General features: G+C 41.1%; 1 protein-coding gene across 1 annotated transcript in view; it reads left to right on the top strand.

The window, feature by feature from the left end:
- The window catches only part of LOC119737051 (A disintegrin and metalloproteinase with thrombospondin motifs 18-like), an 83,005-nt gene that overhangs the window by 7,780 nt on the left and 57,461 nt on the right, over window positions 1-17,764 (top strand). The window contains exon 4 of the mRNA XM_038211124.1: window positions 5,516-5,729. Within this exon, the coding sequence (XP_038067052.1) occupies window positions 5,516-5,729 (214 nt within the window). The remainder of the gene's footprint in view (window positions 1-5,515; window positions 5,730-17,764) is intronic.

Here is a 17,764-nt window from a genome sequence, read left to right as displayed (position 1 = left end):
GTCATTGATTAACCCCAAAATATTGAACAGAAAGTGAAAGAGTGTGAACCAAGCTTCAATTTGATGTATGTCTCGAGCGCCTGTGAGAATTGTGGGTATTTTTGCCGAGTTTTTGAAGTGGGGGAATTTATGATTGGTGCCTTTTGGAATTTAGTTACTGGTTTGCACCCCTTACCATTGCTCCCACCCAACCTTACAACGTTTCTACAGGTTATTGACCTCAATCAATGGCCTACAGCCGGCCCTGGCTTACTCCTAGTACTTTCAGTTCTTTATTGGTCAGTGGATTAACTGTGTGGACCATGACCACTGGTGTTGACCAGGACAGTATTAACGAGGACCATTGAGGAATCGATTGGAACCTTTGTATCCCTGCAACCCAAGCATAAAATAGAACAGGCAGAGCAAGAAAGTAGAACAAACCCCCATCACAACTTGACAAGTGAAACCAACCTTGCCAAAATATTAGGGGATGATGTTATTGGGTTTATGTAAATCAAAACAGTAATGCTGTCTGCTTGTTCAGTTTTTTTTGTAAACAGGCATGTTTGTCTGTCTGAGTTGTAGACGTTTGGCTGTCCAAAACCATGTACAATGTAGGTTAACACTAAAACAGTTTGAATTGATGAGAATATGTGCAGTATCATACCATATGAAATGAGAGCTGTGGTGAAGAAAGAAGAGCTATGGTGTAGAAAGAAATGCATTATAAATATGACATAATATGAAATAATGTGACCAGTTTAATCATGAAGGAATTGTTGAATGCATCAGACGCTGGTTTTCCTCTATTTCATATCCGCATAAATGAGCTCCATTTGTTGGTATTTGTATTAAAGGGAATGTACATCATTGGCTTTTGCTGTAATTTTCAGAATTGAACTATTTGAGGGGTTAATATAATAGGCCTAGATCAAATATTGTTTAACTGACATGTTTTGAAGTTTTGTGTTTCGAAAATGCTTGAAAAACCAAGAAAAACAAAAAATGTTTAAGTAGTCTGGTTCCCTGACTCCACTAAAGATAAAATGGATCAATTTATAGTTGTCGGAAAATTGTAAGGTGAGGGAACCAGTCTAGCTGGCCTGCACCCGTTCATGAACATGTAACCAATAGCAAACAAAATTTGGACTGAAAATTGTAAATTTGGAGCAGAAGTTGAAAAATAGTTAGGTTTTTCCAACGGTGGTCGGCCGACCACCGTTGGAAATGTATACAAAAATACAAGTTTCTAGAAAATGACTTGACACCAGGTGCCATAATTTTACAGGATGCCTTAGACTGTCATTTACCAACATCCTAGTAAGGTATTTTGTACAAACTTGGTAGTTTTATATTTCGATGTTTGCAAATGTTGTATATTCCCTTTAAGGCAAAAACCATACCAGCCCTCCCCCTCCCCCACCCCCAAAGGAAAAAAACGAAGCCAGCATTATGTTATTCCAAATGTGACAAAATTGCAACCACGTGAATTAATTATCCTGATGCGTGAGCATGACCAGCATCACAGGTGAATGTTGTAGGCCTATATCTCAATCCTGGAGACACTTTGGAGGACTAGAAAGATCTTTAAAAAAAGTATCTTTTTTTGTCATGTGTACGGCATTATTTTGGACAAGATACTGGCTTGGTATAATACGCTGAAGATACAAGATAAGAAAGCTACCTACAGCACAGCTTTCAATCATCGGATCAATGCGGACATCCTCTCAGTGAACAAAGCAAACAAAGCGGACCCCCTTCTCTTGTCAGATCTAGCAGGGGGTGGGTGGTGAAGAGAACCCTTGTCTAAGCTCCCCTCTCATCAATCCCACAACAATAAGAAGTGGTTGAATAGAGAGGAAGCTAAGAGTTAGACCCAGGCCATTCAGCCGCGCAAATCCCCAGTCCTTGCTTACATGTGTTCTTCCATGATCAATTATTTAAGGTAATTCAGTACGAATCGCACAATGCCTCCCGCTGGTTTGGACGCAGTAATTCAATCTAACGCTGTGTTTCCACCAAGTTCTCTCCTTATTTCCCTGGGTGGGAACGAAAAAAATATCACCCCAACAAACAAACAAACGCGGGAACAATTACTTTCCTGCCACAATACATGTACCTGACAGAAAACATTTCCAGTGCAGTGAACATAGAGTGTTTTTGCCCATATGTCATGTGGCAGTCAAACTGACATGTTAACCAACAAATTTTAAGACATATTTTTTTATTAGCTGTTTCGGAGTTCTTGCTTCGAAACAGCTCTTGGTTATTTTCTTCATTTTTCTCAGTTCGTTTTGGCTCCTCTTATTGTTTTATTACTTAAACAATAAAATATAATTTAAACAATTGTTGTTTGAATGAAAACAGTTGGTTACCTCTGTTCATATTTGAATATATATGTCAGACTAGTAAAATGCCAATGATTAGAAATATTAATATAAAAATATATAGAAGAAGTTGCATCTTGTTTTTTTTTCTAATTTAATATTTATAGTATAGATTCCCTGGTCGACTTTCCAACTTGTGCATGGATTTATTCTATACCCAATCCCAATCAATGTAAAAGTTGGAAAGTCGACCAGTAAACAAGTTTCAGTGTGAAATTGAAATGCCAGTCTAGTGATGGCCATGAGTTAAAAGCCTCCTGATGAGGCATAAAAATGAACCATATGATAAATTAACTTTTGCAGTGTAGTAGAATGTAAATTTAATGCTGCAGTTTATTAGAATAAAAATAAATTGATGTGGTAGCCTTCAAAGTAAGGAGACTTTTAAAAGTATTTGTTGGCTTAGAGAGAAGCTGAGCACAAAATACTTCAGCATGAAGGCTACTCTGTTATTTTCATCTTAATATTCCTTCATTGATCCTGTGAAATACATCTTTGTCTATAGGAGTTTTCTTTGGATACTTTCTGAGATTTTTATCCTGAAATGGAAGTCCTGGTAGTGCTGGGATTAAAATCCGGATTTTGCAAAATTTGGTTTGAATTCCACTGTTCGGTTTGGATTTTGCAAACTTTTTGGACTTTATCAAAATGAAGCCTTCCATTTTTGTGTGACACAAGCTAAAGAAGACAACTGGAACATCCCCCAATTTGCTCCATTGTTTCTGATTGTAACTGCATTCTTCCATATAGTGATCTTCTTGGTTCATGAAAAGCTTGCCCATTTGACTGATCAGAGAGTTCCCATCACATTTTTTCAACATTACAGCTCTGGAGTGTTTTTGTAAAGGCCCAGTGGTCATTCCATCCTGCAAAATATACCCAATCATCGGTGGAGGGCATTCCATGCAGCACCGATCACTCGTCACTTTTGTTGGCATGACTCTGAGCTGAATAGGAATTTCTGGTGAAATCGGATAACTGTTACTCAGTTTGAAATAAAATAAGATAACCGAATTTTGAAACCTTTGATTTTTCCCACCACTATCGGTACGGTATGTCCTACATGTACCGATGTAGATTGGCAAATCTTCCAAAAAAGTACTATTTTTGTCTTCATTAGTGTACAGTACTGGGCATGTCTGACTATGTGACCATGATCAGTTCAGATGTAGGGCAAATGTCTATGCAAGTTCAGATGCAGTCTATATCGATGATCTCAGATGGTATAGACCGTGCTTAATCTTCATAGAATGTCAGCTGCTTTCCATTGCGAGAAGAAGCAGCACTTGACGCACATGAAAAATATATCAACACGAAATATGTTTGTAACGCCGGTAAAATTCCAAATGTCAAAACTGCTGATGTGGCTCTGAATGGTTTAGAAATTATGGGAGTAAGTTGCAGAGTACCGGTATGTGTTAGATAATCATGTGTACATGTGTATGCTGTATCGTTTTGAAACAGCTTAAGACGCGTTGAATGATTTAAGTGAGCACTCTAGCTACTAAATGCGCAAATTTTATTATAAAGTTAGGGACTGCTGAAACATCCCTTCTGGCAAGTTTGGCTGATTGTAAAGTCACCAGACCATGAAGACTTTTCAAGATGCAACATGAATGGTTAAAAAAAAACATACGGGTACCAGTAACAGGTTCATGAGCATGTTCATGGACACTGGGGCCAGTGGGGGTAGTAAATGTACTACATTTATATGATTTCTGAGGGTACCGGTACATGCACTGTTCATTACTCAGAGTGGAATTTTAATGGAATTTTGCAAAGGCTTTCGAAAGGAATAAAACTGCTGCAAACTGCAAACTGACTGGATTGACCTAAAATCAAAAAGAGGTAGACGACCTGATGTTTCAACACTAGCACTACGTGTGGCATGCAGTGCTTTCTCAACCTGTATAGGTGAACAACATAGGTGACCAAGCGAATGTACCGGTACATGTTGCTCTTTGATTTACACCGAAATCACTGAGACCTTTTGTCGTGGCCTTTGTGGGAGCTACATGTAGGGTCCCATAATATATGACATGATGTCAGAGGGAAGCCAATTTCCGCTTGTCACTCACTCACAAAAAGAGTTCACACATCGCGGTTGTTTGCCAAGGTGCCAATAAGCGCTGTTTGATTTTTGCCGACTTCTGTGATGAGTTGTGTCGTCACTGTTGTGCCCCACAGTGTGATTTAAAGTCTCAATGTGCCCAAGATGAAGCAACTCTGCTTGGCAACAACTGCCAGTCGACATTCAGAAAAGTATTTTTATCAGTTTATTGAGGTTTTCAAGTTGGCAAACTTGGCATATCCCTGCATAGAAAAATACCCCTCCCCCTCCAAAAAAAAAGAAAAAATCTAAGAAATTCTGGTCATCCAAATTATATATTTGTTTTTGTTTTGTGTCATATGTAAAGAAGATGGTTGTCTCCATGTTACATACTGAACAGTATGATTTGAGTTTGATAATGGAAAGCTTATTACTTTATCTAGTATTTGAAGAAAAAAAATCAATTTAATCTAAACATTTCAGGATGAGTTGGGTTCTTGAAATCTCCGTGTTCCAGGTCCAACAGAAATTTTGGGAACCCCTTGACCTTTCACACTAGTAGCAGGAATCCTATGCAGGCCCGTCGCCAGGGGGGGGGGGGGGAGGGGGGGGGGGGGAAGAGGGGTACTGGTGGGGCCGGGCCCCCCTTGGCGAGCAATTGGCCCCCCCCCCTCCCACAGCAAAAGCCATATTTTTATGGTAGTGGGCCCCCCTAGTTGGTACTATGGCCCCCCCCCCCTTGATGCTCAGGGCTGGCGACCTGATCCTATGGCTTAGGCATGGGTCTGGTACCGTACTCTACACAGGTACCGGTACTGGTAAAATCCAACCTTGGTCAGTTGTTGAGAGGCTCTACCCAGGTAGAAAATCCAAACTCTACAGCTGATTTGTGTACCGTGCTTGATTGGACGCCGTTCTGCTCGCAGCGGAATCGCATCGAATGGAACCAGTGGAACCGTGTTGATAAGGCCTATTGTTTTCCATCTTGTTTCTTCAGGCTATCCAAACTACAATGACTGTAGACTTTATAAAAACAAAATGAGAAATTTGTAAGTAATTTGCAATTTTATTATCTTGCAATTTTATTATCTTCCAGACTGGCCTAGTCCGGACAACAACAGATGATTTTCTGATAGAGCCTCTCTCGGATCAGCTTGCTGCACAACACAACCTGTCTCTAAAGACAGGCCAGAAGCCGCACATGTTGTACAAGCGATCCGTCCATAAAGAGCCCTCAGAGAGACACGCCTCGGGGAGACACGAAGGAAGGAATCACACCAAACAGCACTTCTGTGGCTCCAAGAAGAAATGTAAGTCAATTGTAATGGCCGTTTTATACTTTACAAATGTGAATGCGAAGTCACAAAACAATTGCTGCAAAATTCACCAGAGTTGATGTGTTCAACTTTTACAAATTCGTAGCGCGAATACTTGCTGGGAACTCACATATTCGCATTCGCGTTGGCTTTCATGCTATGAAATCATGAACCAGCCTTAACACTGATGAACAAAAGTTTATTTCTCTGAAAGTAGTCATTTCCAGAGTTTTTTTTTTAGGCCTCCTCCAAATTGCTACTACAGCTTTCGATTTCACATGCGCCATTGCCTGTGAAAGTTTCTGCAACCGCTTTAAGTGTCACTGCTGGCCCTGGCCAAATAATTTTGGTTGTACTGGTAGCATGGAGCTATGAAAAGCTTTTTATAGCTCCAGCCTCAGTCAGGTCCTCACACAGACTATCACAGGTCAATCAAAAGTCAATCACATGTAAAAGTCATCTATTTTTAAGTCAAGTTATAAAACTTGTGACTTGAGTTGACTTGTTGACTTGTGATTGACTCAACAACGACTCTGAATGTTACGCACATGATTCTTTAACCACATGAACCAATTTTTCACATGATTTGATCAAATTTGAATTTGATTGAACTATTTGTTTAATAATTTTATTACCAGTTGGAGTACTTCACGTGTACAAGCGCACTTTATAGTGGAGCATGTTCAATGAACAGAATTATTGACACTTCACTTAAAACAAAATTTCTGGGGAAAATCCCAACAAAACAACATTGAGGTAAAAGCAGGCATAAGTTTCACTTCAATGAACTACATTGTAGTTTTAAGCGAAACGTTTTTTTAAACAAAATATTCAAAACTTCTTTAAATATTATCAAATACGGGTTCTATAATTTACTGAGCTTTAAGCTTTTAAAGCATGCAGGGCCTGTTTTTTCCCTACAGAGGTACAAATGCGTGTACCGTATGTATGAACCACATTTAGCATGGGGATGTTGTGTGCATGGCGTATTTTGTACCCAAACCAATGAAGCTTTTGTGTGGGTACTCCAGAGTCAATATGTCATGTGTGTGGGCTTTTTTTTCCAATAAAAACCTCAACAGATCGGATGTGCGGCACATCATAAATCAAGGGGGGGGGGAGACCCTACAACCACCAATTCGTCACTGTTACAATCATTGTTCCCATAGTCTGGGTAGAATACAGGGCCAGACAATAAGCCATTTCTTGCCCAACACCCTGCATCAAGGTACCCAGACAAAAGCCGAATTTGCTACAATAGCCAACAACCTCCGGCTAAAAAGGCACCATCCTGTGTTTTCCCTCTTTTTTTCTTCTTTTGACGAGATCCTGGGATCTCCTACTAGGTTTAATTCCTGACTGTGTACATAGGTAAATGGATAGCATTGGAGCATGTAATAGTGTGTGGCGGGATTTATTATTTAAGAAAACCTACAGGCGTAAAATGTAACAGTGTAATAAAAGCTACTGGAACTGTTCAGTGACCTGTCGGGCTCTGCAAGCACAATGTGCATTACACATGTTACAGGCCAACAAGCCAGACGACTTGTTTGAAGTTTGTCACTAGTTTAAAGCACAGTTGCATGCAATTCAGCCCATACCATGACTTATGATTATTTTGCATTGAGAACATACATCATTTTGTAAATTTTAAGAACTTAATTTTTTTTATGATGATTTCATTTAAATTCTTTTACACTAGTTTCTGCTATACATTATGAATTTGTTTCTTCACTGTACTGCTTCTAGTTCTGTCTGAAGGCTTTTACGAAAGGTCAAGAAAAGTCAGAATCTTTCATAAACATAAATATGGTGTTGTCAAACCGCTAGTCCACCGAGTTTGCCAGGTGAAGGGAGAAACCCTACATTGAAATTCACTTCAGCCTAAGCAAAACCAGAACTAAAACTAAAACTAAACTTAACTAGAGCAAAATCAAACCAAGGATGAGATACCATGAGTCCCTTTGGGCCAAGTTTCTGTTCGGGACTTCGCTAGTAACCCCCCCCCCCCCCCCTGCCCTGCAAACAGGGCGCTGGGAAGGACTCCGCTTCACAGAATCTTGTGAAAGAAGTACGGATGGCATTCTGGGTAACTTATCACGACCTTCGCATGCCCCTAGCGTGCAAGTACGTATGATAAACAGCTGTAGCGAGTTTGTGCGCTGCATTCTACGTCACAGGTCACGTAAAATCTATCCAATGAGAGCTCAAAGAGATCAGCCCTTCCCAGCGTCCTGTTTGCAGGGCAGGGGGTGCGAAGTTCAGGACCAGTTCACTAAGTCCAAATACCCGTATACGACACTAGTTGTTGCCATTTCTTGTCCTACACGCAGCGTGTACACTATAAGATAGGATATACCCACACCTACATGTAGTAGGTCTGTAGACACCTGTCCATCCCCTGCTGACACAGCTGAACATAGTTTTAAAGTTCCCAGCGAGAGTGTTAAAAATAAATTGGTCTACAAATGATGCCACTACACAAACTAGTGTCCAGTGCAATGCATATTATGCACAAGTGTGCAACTTTCTATAAATTTGGAGTCCCTTTTGTCCCTGTTACATCTAACATCTATAATTTTATAATTCTGATGCACTCCTTAAATGCAGTCGTCCTCCAAGAGTTATTATCAATTGCAAACTATCTACTCAACAAATAAAAAAAGGTTTGAAGTCATTCTTTAATGATACTTGAAACCAAGGTGACAGGGACAGGCAAGATGTCACACTTTGGACACTAAATTTATAAAATACCAAGTATTGACACAATATGTCTACACCTGTCTGTCGGTTTTCCCTGACTCCTTCCAAGCCCCTACCCCATCCAAGCCCCTACCCCTTCCATTCCCCTACCCCATCCAAGCCCCCTACTCCTTCCAAGCCCCCTACCCCTTCCAATCCCCTACCCCTTCCAAGCCTACCCCTTCCAAGCCTACCCTTCTAAGCCCCTACCCCTTCCAAGCCCCCTACCCCTTCCAAGCCCCTACCCCTTCCAAGCCCCCTACCCCTTCCAAACCCCTACCCCTTCCAAGCCCCTACCCCTTCCAAGCCCCTACCATATGGAAAAGTTTCATGGCTAAAGTCTCAAAAAATCAGTTGTGTGTCTATGTGACCTTCGGGACACGCTACGCGTGTACTGAATGGGTCAATGCCCAATCATGCATCATGCATAACTCCTATGTATAGCAAGTATGCGTGTGGCCAGTACCGAAGAGTCCATTGTGACAAATGGGTAAACCGCAACGCGTAACTCCAATAAACAACAGGTGTTTTTACACAGGCCTACACAATGGAAACATCATCTTTCTCTATGGCAAAATACAGGACATAGTTAAAAACACAACAATGAAAATAAAGCAACCTGAAAGAAGATCTCACAAGAATTTTAGCCATACGAAAATCCCAAATAAGTTACGGGCACTGCTGGGCTTGCAATCATGCACTTGAATTGACCACGCTGCGCACGTGCCGAATGGTATTCCCTATATAGTAATGGTACGGACCACCTTCACTGCACTTAACTTCTTCGAATTCGAATTCCTTCACTTTCCTGTGGAAAAACCGTATAAGTTCATGTAGGATGAAAACTGCATGTGGCAAAAACATAGTAAGTGCCAATTTCATTTCATATATTACATATTTTTTCCGTTTAGAGCGCATAAAATACAGCAAATCCAGTCACATCCACCGCGCGGCTAGCTGGAAGCTACTCAGTGGACATGACGTCACGCGAATGTTATGCTAATCCCAGCGCTAGGTCACGACGAATACCATTGGATAGCAGAATGATGGGGTTCAAGTTTTCTTTCATTCCGACGACATTTCTTAGCCAATCAAAACGAGTTTTACATATGATATGGGGAGGAAACTAACGCAGAGAATGCCGGAAAACCCGCTGTCATTGCGTAATGCATTGCCGAGTTACTGCTTTGCAAACTCGCCCCATCTGATGCGTGAGGGTAAAACTGCGTGTGATTACACTGAAAAAGGACGCTCTGGTCCCTCGTAAAAGCGATTTTAGAAAGCTGGTCCGACGACATTGAATGCTCTATTCGAGTGAAATTTTGGAATTTCGTAGGAAAATATATAAAGATTGGAATGCTGGGCGACCCCGGATTATATGTTTTTTCGTTTGACCACTAAAACCATTTTTTCACCGGTGGACCGGATTCGGAGCGACTGCGGCTAACCCGTTTTGTGCGTAACACGGAAACACGTCCATATCGGTGTAGCAAAAGAGACTACTTTTCCATATATATGCCCTTCCAAGCCCCTACCCCTTCTAAGCCCCCTACCCCTTCCAAGCCCCCTACCCCTTCCAATCCCCTACCCCTTCCAAGCCTACCCCTTCCAAGCCCCTACCCCTTCTAAGCCCCCTACCCCTTCCAAGCCCTTACCCCTTCCAAGCCCCTACCCTTCCAAGCCCCCTACCCCTTCCAACCCCTTCCTCTGGCTGCTCCCCATCAGACATTTGATAATTCAAGCATTTTTCTCTCACTCCTGGTGCAAAAAGGTGATTTTTATTCTCTGAATTTAATTTTCCGACAGTCCGAATCAGAGTCTTAAAATAGCCAGGGGAATGCATCTTTCAACAAGCAGTTGAAAATTTTACCCCAGCGTACCCAAACAGTCAAAGTCATCATAATCCAAAAACCCATTTCCACACCCCATTACCCATAGCACGTAGTCCTGAGACAAGACATTATCCCACCCTCCTAGCACCCAGGAGTATTACAAAAAATTAGCGTGACGAAAATCCAACCCTCAGGATTTGTTTGTTCTATGTAACTACTGTGACCAAATCTTTGGACTTAAAACCTTTGGCAGCCCAGGGGTGGGAGGGGTGGGGATGACAATTGACAGGTGGTAGTTGCAAGGTGATAAAGAGGGGACACTGGGGTGGGGGAGGTTTCTTGCAAATGAAAGGATCAATTCATGCCAGCAGTTTTGGGCAGAATTTTTGGTTGGTGATGCATTGAGTGTGGTTTTTTGGAACAGTGGACCCATTGAACTAATGAACTTCTCAACTGAAATTGAATGAAGTGTTTCAAAGGGGCCTATTGTTGATTGACCAGGCCAGCATGTCAGCATGTTAATGCAAGGAGGGAGCTGTTCATTGTTAGGCCATTTTTTATGAGGGGAGGGGAGTGTTGACATTTAAGACAGTAAATGTGTTTCATGTTTGCTGCTGTTTAGACTTCCAATTTTTTTTTTCAAGTAGAAATTATTGTGTGACAGTAGTGCATTGATTCAGAGCTCACTGAGTGAGTGTGGAGTTTTTGGAACATGGTGGGCAAAAATTTGCTAAGGAATTTTTTTTAGGAATTGGGAACAGACCATTTGCACAGTGCCCCCTCACTGGGGACAACTTTTGTTATGTAAACGCTGAGAGCCTGAGACATGACAGCACAAAAGGTCTACTGATGCAGAGGAACAAAGACATGACCTCGTGAAATCAGATGCAGAGGCTCTATAGAGATAGTCAGCGTAGCCTGTAGTGTCCCTCTACATTGTACCCAAGTTTTTTTAAAAAATTACAAAAGAAAAAAAGAATTGGGCTACTTTTCCAGAATAATTCTACACATTGCCCCCTCCCTTTCGACACAAAATCTGGATACACCGCTGGTTTTAATGCTCAAATTGAATGCTAATTTTTGGGAAAGAACCTTTCTTATCGAAAAGAAGTCAATCTTTTGACAGCAACAAATCTGTCAAACGTGATTGTCATCCACATGTCAAATAATCCTTCAGCTGCAATTTTCTGTCAGACAGAAAAACGCCCAATCGCTGTCTGCAAATTTGAGATACACAAATCTATGACCTTTGATAGAGAGACCCCCTTTTTTGCGCTTGACTTTAATAGTTGAACCCAACCGACAAAGCAAAATACATGTAACCTTGTAGAAACTGACCAACAAAGTACCACGTAAATGCACAGTTTTTATACAAATTACCCTGTGCTTTGAATCTTCCTGAGCTTGTATCCTTCAAAATCAAAATCATGTTCCATTAACGATTAAAAGTATTTTGATGGTTAAGCCTTCTTTCCTTGGCTTTATCCCAGCAAGTCCTCCAAAATTTTACTGGAGATTTTTTAATAACCCTGGTACCAGTACCGGTAGGTGTAAGGGTAATTTGCACATGCTTAAGGCCAAGTCATAGGCCTACTTGGTTGATGTTACGAAAATTCTCAGAGAAATTTCCTGGGGTTGAACAGTCCTTCATTTTTAAGGAGCGCGATCGCGCAGGCGCTCCTACTGCGCTCCTCGACTGTCTCGAAGGAGCGCCAAAAATAGCGCTCCTCAGAAATCCAAAAGAGGGCTCGTCAAACACGGGAAGTTTAAAAATAAGAAGTGATAAAAACGCAAGGATTTTAAGTCTTAAGCTACACGTATTTTTCGTTGGTATAATGCCCAAACTCACGTTAATATGCCGCTGGACATCGCTAAAAATGAACGAACACCGAGCTCGTACGTACTGTATAAGATCGTGTGTGTACAGCGGTTGTATACTGTGCGTGCACAATCTGCAAATCGCATAGAGCTGCATGAAAACACGTGGGCCCGTACGTGCGAGTGCAGCAATGACTGGTTCCCGCTGCGCCGCGCACTAAGTCCCAATGAAGGCATGATGAAAATGCGGTAACCAGTCAATGTAAAAGTCGCGGGCGGTGCAATGCACTGCCGTACAGTGTTTTGCGTGCAGGCCGGACGGAATAGACATCGTGAATGCCAAGAAAACAACGATTGAGAAGGACGATCTTTGCAAGCTTATTCACAGAACTTGATCTTTCTTGTCTGTGTATGTATTTCCCGTGTTCATGAATTTATTTTGAGGAAGTTTTACTGGTATGTGAAGTGAAACGATGCAGCGAGATTCACCGAAATCCTATACCGTAAAACGAGTCTCATTGCCGGCCCACCACACACAGTGCATCACAAACGCTCGTACTAGTGCGAAGTTCAGACGTTGTTAGCCAGTTTCTCGTCGTGACTAGCATTGTGTATATGGCATACTTGACCTGCATTTCCCATTATTTTTAAGATTATCGACGGCAAATATTTTCGATAAAACTTAAGGCAAGTTTGTGTCATTTTGAGGCCCTTTTTGTATAGCTTTCGTAGAGCAATTGAAATAGTTCTGGCTGAAAATGTCATGTAATTTTAACGAATCTGAAAGCAAATATTCAGTTGCTTTATGTGCTGTTTATTAACTCTCCATTTTCAAAGTATAATCAAGTGATGAACCAACTGACAACTGTATTAAGAAATGAAAGCCTAAGCAGTAGTCAAACCTTTTATTAATCTCCATTTAGTTAGTTTTTTAAAATAAATTTTACCTTGTCTTACAGTTACAAAAACGAAAAAAGTAACGCAACTTGAGCATATGTTATTATGCAAAAACTAATAATAATGCAGCCCCTTGAATAAATCGTTATATTCAAAATAAAACAAAAACAATGGTAACCCGTTGTTTTACCGCTGTTTATCCGTAGATTTTAAGGAGAGCGATTTGCTCTCCTCAAATATTTGAGGAGAGCGATTTATAGCTCTCCTGGATTTTCTTTAAATGAAGGACTGGTTGAAGTTTTTGCGAATGCAAAGTGCAAACTCTTGCATCAGAAATTCACGTTCAAAACATCAACAATTCATGTTCACTTTCACACTGAGTAATGAACTTTCACTGTATCAATCAGGAACCAGATGATTTAGAGCACTTTTAAATTACTTGAAATTGAAAGAGTTTGAAAAAAAGAGAAAAACAGACAAGACCAGTCAAGCCTAGTAAAGCAGGTCCCAGGCCAAATTGGTCTAAGGGGTCTACATGTAGGTAGTCAACTGAGTCATATCTGTGGGATAGTGTCAGGCTTGTGTCAGTCTAATTTAGAAAAATTAGAGATAGGTACAAACAGGACTGTAGGCTGGCCCCCTGGGACCAGCAAAATGAAACTTTTGGGCCAGGATGAGACTAGCGCAAGTCTAATTCATACCTGTAGTCAGTTAGTGAATCAGTCAGTCAGCCAATCAGTGAGATAAGTACAAACAGTGAAACGTTTGGGCCAGGGTGAGACTTACATGCAAGTCTAATTCAGTCAGTGAGTCAGTCATTTACATTTGTACAAAGTCTAATTGTGGGCTGGCCTCTACTACTACAATTCAGGAGTGGAAACTCGATGTCACTCCAAACAGAACTGTTCCTAATTTCAGTCAAATTGCGTGAAGTTTCATTCTTAATTTGGAAAAAAGAAATTGTATATTTAGTTTACTTTGCCAATGCCATCTGCCTGAGAAATTGATAAATATCTGGAAACTCACGAAGTGTAGATGCTATACCACAGTCACAATAGATATAGAAGGCTCTTTCAGAATTGTACTGACCCAGCACCAGTTGAGGATGGATTAGTCGGACCCATCTCAGGCCATAATGGCAGAGATGGCATTAAGTCTGTTTTGCGACTATGGTTGACTGATTCTGTGACTGAATGGACTGGCTGGTCACTCTGGTCACTCTGGTCAGATATAATAGATACAATAGGCATACACAAGGTTCTACGTAAGCAGAATGAAACCTCTTTCCGGACTAAACCTCTGGAATAATAGACTCGGAACTTTTGCCCACTGGAGGATTCAATATTGAGTTTTGCCCTTCACCAACGTGTTTATACGCTGTATGCTCCGTGTTGTCCTAACTTCCTAAGTGATTGTGAGAAAAATTCACAAACTACATGTAGTAAGCAGGAGGTCGTGAGTGTGTTTGAGTTCCTCCCGAGTAGTTTGTGACTTGTTCTCACAATCACTCGGGACTCTAGTTAGTTTCCCTGTGTGGTTTCTTTGATTAGTATGTTTTCAATCAGTTTATTTTGTTGAGCTGCATATTTTAGTGTAGTTGCAGAGCACCATAACTTGTAAAAACTCAAAAAGCCGTGCATGTAACACTAAATTTGGGGGCTTTGTTCATTGGATGGTAGTTTGGAAATATTGACCTTTTACCCTGGATGGTTTTTAAGCAGTTTTAAGCAGGACAAGGCGCTGCTCAAGTTCAGGCAGAAACCAGGGTTCGAAATTAGCGGTAGCCCGCTAGCCAAATGCTAGTCAAAACAGCGACGGGCTAGCCAAACTATTGCTTAACTAGCCTAGCTGGCGAGTGAAAAATTATTGGGATACGTCAAAGATGGACGTACAGGAAGAAATAAATCGTTAAATTCAGAAAGAAAACCCCATCAATTTGTGTCTAATTTTATCAACTGTTTTAAAGGGTTAAATTATTTGATCTTTTAATCAAAAACACCGACAAAATTGCCTCAGAAATGAGCCTGAAAATATGCCATTTTGTGTTTGAGATAAGAAAAAATGCGGGCGAGTGAAAAGCCGCGGGCTAGTTAAGAGCCCGTTTCAGTAGCCCGGCTAGCTCAGAACAAAAAAAATTAAGGTAGAACCCTGCAGAAACCCCTTGAAAGTCCAGCATGAACACAGCTGAACGCTGTTAGTCAGGGACAAAATTTCCAGTAGCTGGAGTTGTCATATCACAAGAATGAGATGGCAAACCTCGGGCAGAAGTTCACATTTCCACCAGGGGAGGGTAGTGATTGATGTCACAGGAAGAGTGTGCTGATGACAGCCAGTTGTTGCTAGAGCTCCCAAGCCTGGGTGGACCAAACGCAGAACACACCTTAGATCATTAGATGGCAATTTTCTTGCTGTGCAAAACCAGATGCACTCTTAGTGTTGAGAAAAATTCCGACTTGTGGAACCCTTATTCCCAATACATCACCAAATTCCTGCAAATTAAGTTAAAGTTGCGTTCCACAAAAAAGATCCCTTTTCTACATTTCTGTTTTTCAAACAATACAAACATTTCCATTTTGAATGAGACATTAACCGGAAAAAAACCCACCAGCCAATGTGTAGTTATTGAATTATTACTTTACAACTTTCGAATTACTTTTGAAGCCTGATAATGATTTTGTTCTTGTTGCATGGAAGCTGGTTCCCACCCCACATTCAGTATTGATAATTATGTACAGACTGGGAGCCATTCGTCTCGTAAGGCGGATCTGTTTGTGCCCAAAATTTAAAAAGAAAAAAAATCAGAGGATTGCAAACGCCCAACAAGTTTTTAAAAAAAGAAGAGTTTTGTGGGATTGGAATAAAACATACAATAACATGGTACAAATTTATCCGGATAAAAATATTAAATCTTTTGTAGAGCAAGGGTTAAGCAGCTTTAAATTTATTGACGATACTTACCTACTTTCCCAAAATTGCTCAGAGAAACTTGTGTAAAATGTCATTGCCACCTAAGATTATTTAGGGGGTGTTGGCCTCAGAATTTGTGGGTCAGTTCAGTGTTTGTTTCATTTGAAGGAAAGAGCTCTTGACACATTGACCTCGCAAGGCGACCCAGGGTCATGTCCACCCTTAATTTGTTATTTCTTAGACCATACCTGGCACCTAGGACTTGCGTATAGGCAGGGTAAGGTCTTTCAGCCCAACCATGGCCCAATACACCCCTACCCTCAACCCCCCCCCCCCCCCCCCTCAGAAAAAGTATTAAATTGCACTTAATATCCACTCCTGTTCACTGTATATGCACAAGTTTGTGATATGTATACTATACAGAGAATGCCTGTGTGCTTTGGATTGGTATGGCCAGTGGTTGATTCAAGATTTTTCTAGGGGATAGCTGAGGTGTTGTTATTAATGAATGAATGTTCAGACCGAAGTGGTTTAGTGAGGGGGGGGGGGAGGGTGGGTTAACCCCCCCCCCTCCCATGACCCCAAAAAGCCACACATGCAAAGGGGGAGGGGGGAGGTAGGGGAGACAGGGGGAGGGGTATCCACACATCTGATCAATGCGCTGAACATTCTCTGCACACAACTCCCTTGCGGGTGGTGTACTGTGTGTACAAGATGCGACTTGCTGCAAACTGAATTTCGTGGGAAAAAATTGGAAACCTCTCCCCTTGAAAAAGTTCCTCCTGCGCCACTACCTCATACCCCAACATTCCCACTCTTGGTCGAGAGACATTTCTCTCAGATCCTCTTAGGTCTGTTTTTCACGTACGGTATCATAAGGGGAGTCAGGTTGGCGTAGCTGTACTTTCCCTACCTGATTCCGTGGGTTTTTCTCAGAATATTCCTCTGGGTTTTTCCTCCCACCTCGAAAACTGTAACTTCTTCTCTGCAGGTTTCTTCAGGCTTTCGAGCTACAGTGCTTATGGTACTTTTGAGGAATCCTTGGTTTCATTACCAGAAAGAAATAAAATAAATAAATAAATAAATAAATAAATAAGGCCCTTCCACATGCTCCAAACTTAAGGAATGCCTTTGACACAGCTCATTTGAAAAGCTTGTGAGTTGAATTGGGACTGGAGGACTTGTCATAAGATGGAATTGTGATGACTTGTGATGGACTTGTCAGGAATTGCAGGGACTTGCGATGGATTCGACTACAGCACTGGTCACAGTTGATGCAGTTTTGCTTAGCCGTCAATTGTGAACCATTTGAAGTTTCTCCTATCAAGGCCATCCATTCTGTTTTCAAAAGGATTGTCGAGCATTGATTTCTCCTGAAAACTTGGTAGACATCCTTTCATCATCTCCGCATTCATAAACTTGTGCTGGTTTCAATACAAGTGGTCTGAAATGCAACAAGAAAGTGTGGGAAAAGGGAACACATATTAAACACATCACTTAACCTACTTTCCAGATAAATTATGAGCACCTGAATACAACTAATTGAAATTCATGACAACAAAGACATTTTCCTTTTCATAAAGTTACAACAAATGGGAAAAAGGTACTCTTGTGTTGAAAAGACTTTTTTTTTACAATTTTTCTTTTAAAATCAGTCTCTATCGACTGAGGCCATTGTTATATTGACTTGGCCTTTGAAGTCTTGCCGGCTCCTGTAGGACTTTTTGAGGGCCACAGAAGTAACTTGCTTTGCCTTGCTACAGGCAGGCTGCTGGCTCAAATATCAATCTTTTCCCAATATTTAAAATGGCAACACTAACAACTTGAAGGTGA

This window comes from Patiria miniata, unplaced genomic scaffold (assembly GCF_015706575.1).
Source record: "Patiria miniata isolate m_02_andy unplaced genomic scaffold, ASM1570657v1 HiC_scaffold_3, whole genome shotgun sequence".
NCBI classification, from domain to species: Eukaryota; Metazoa; Echinodermata; class Asteroidea; order Valvatida; family Asterinidae; genus Patiria; species Patiria miniata.
The sequence above is the reverse complement of the archived record's forward strand: the minus strand, read 5'-3'. Positions and strand labels throughout refer to the sequence as shown.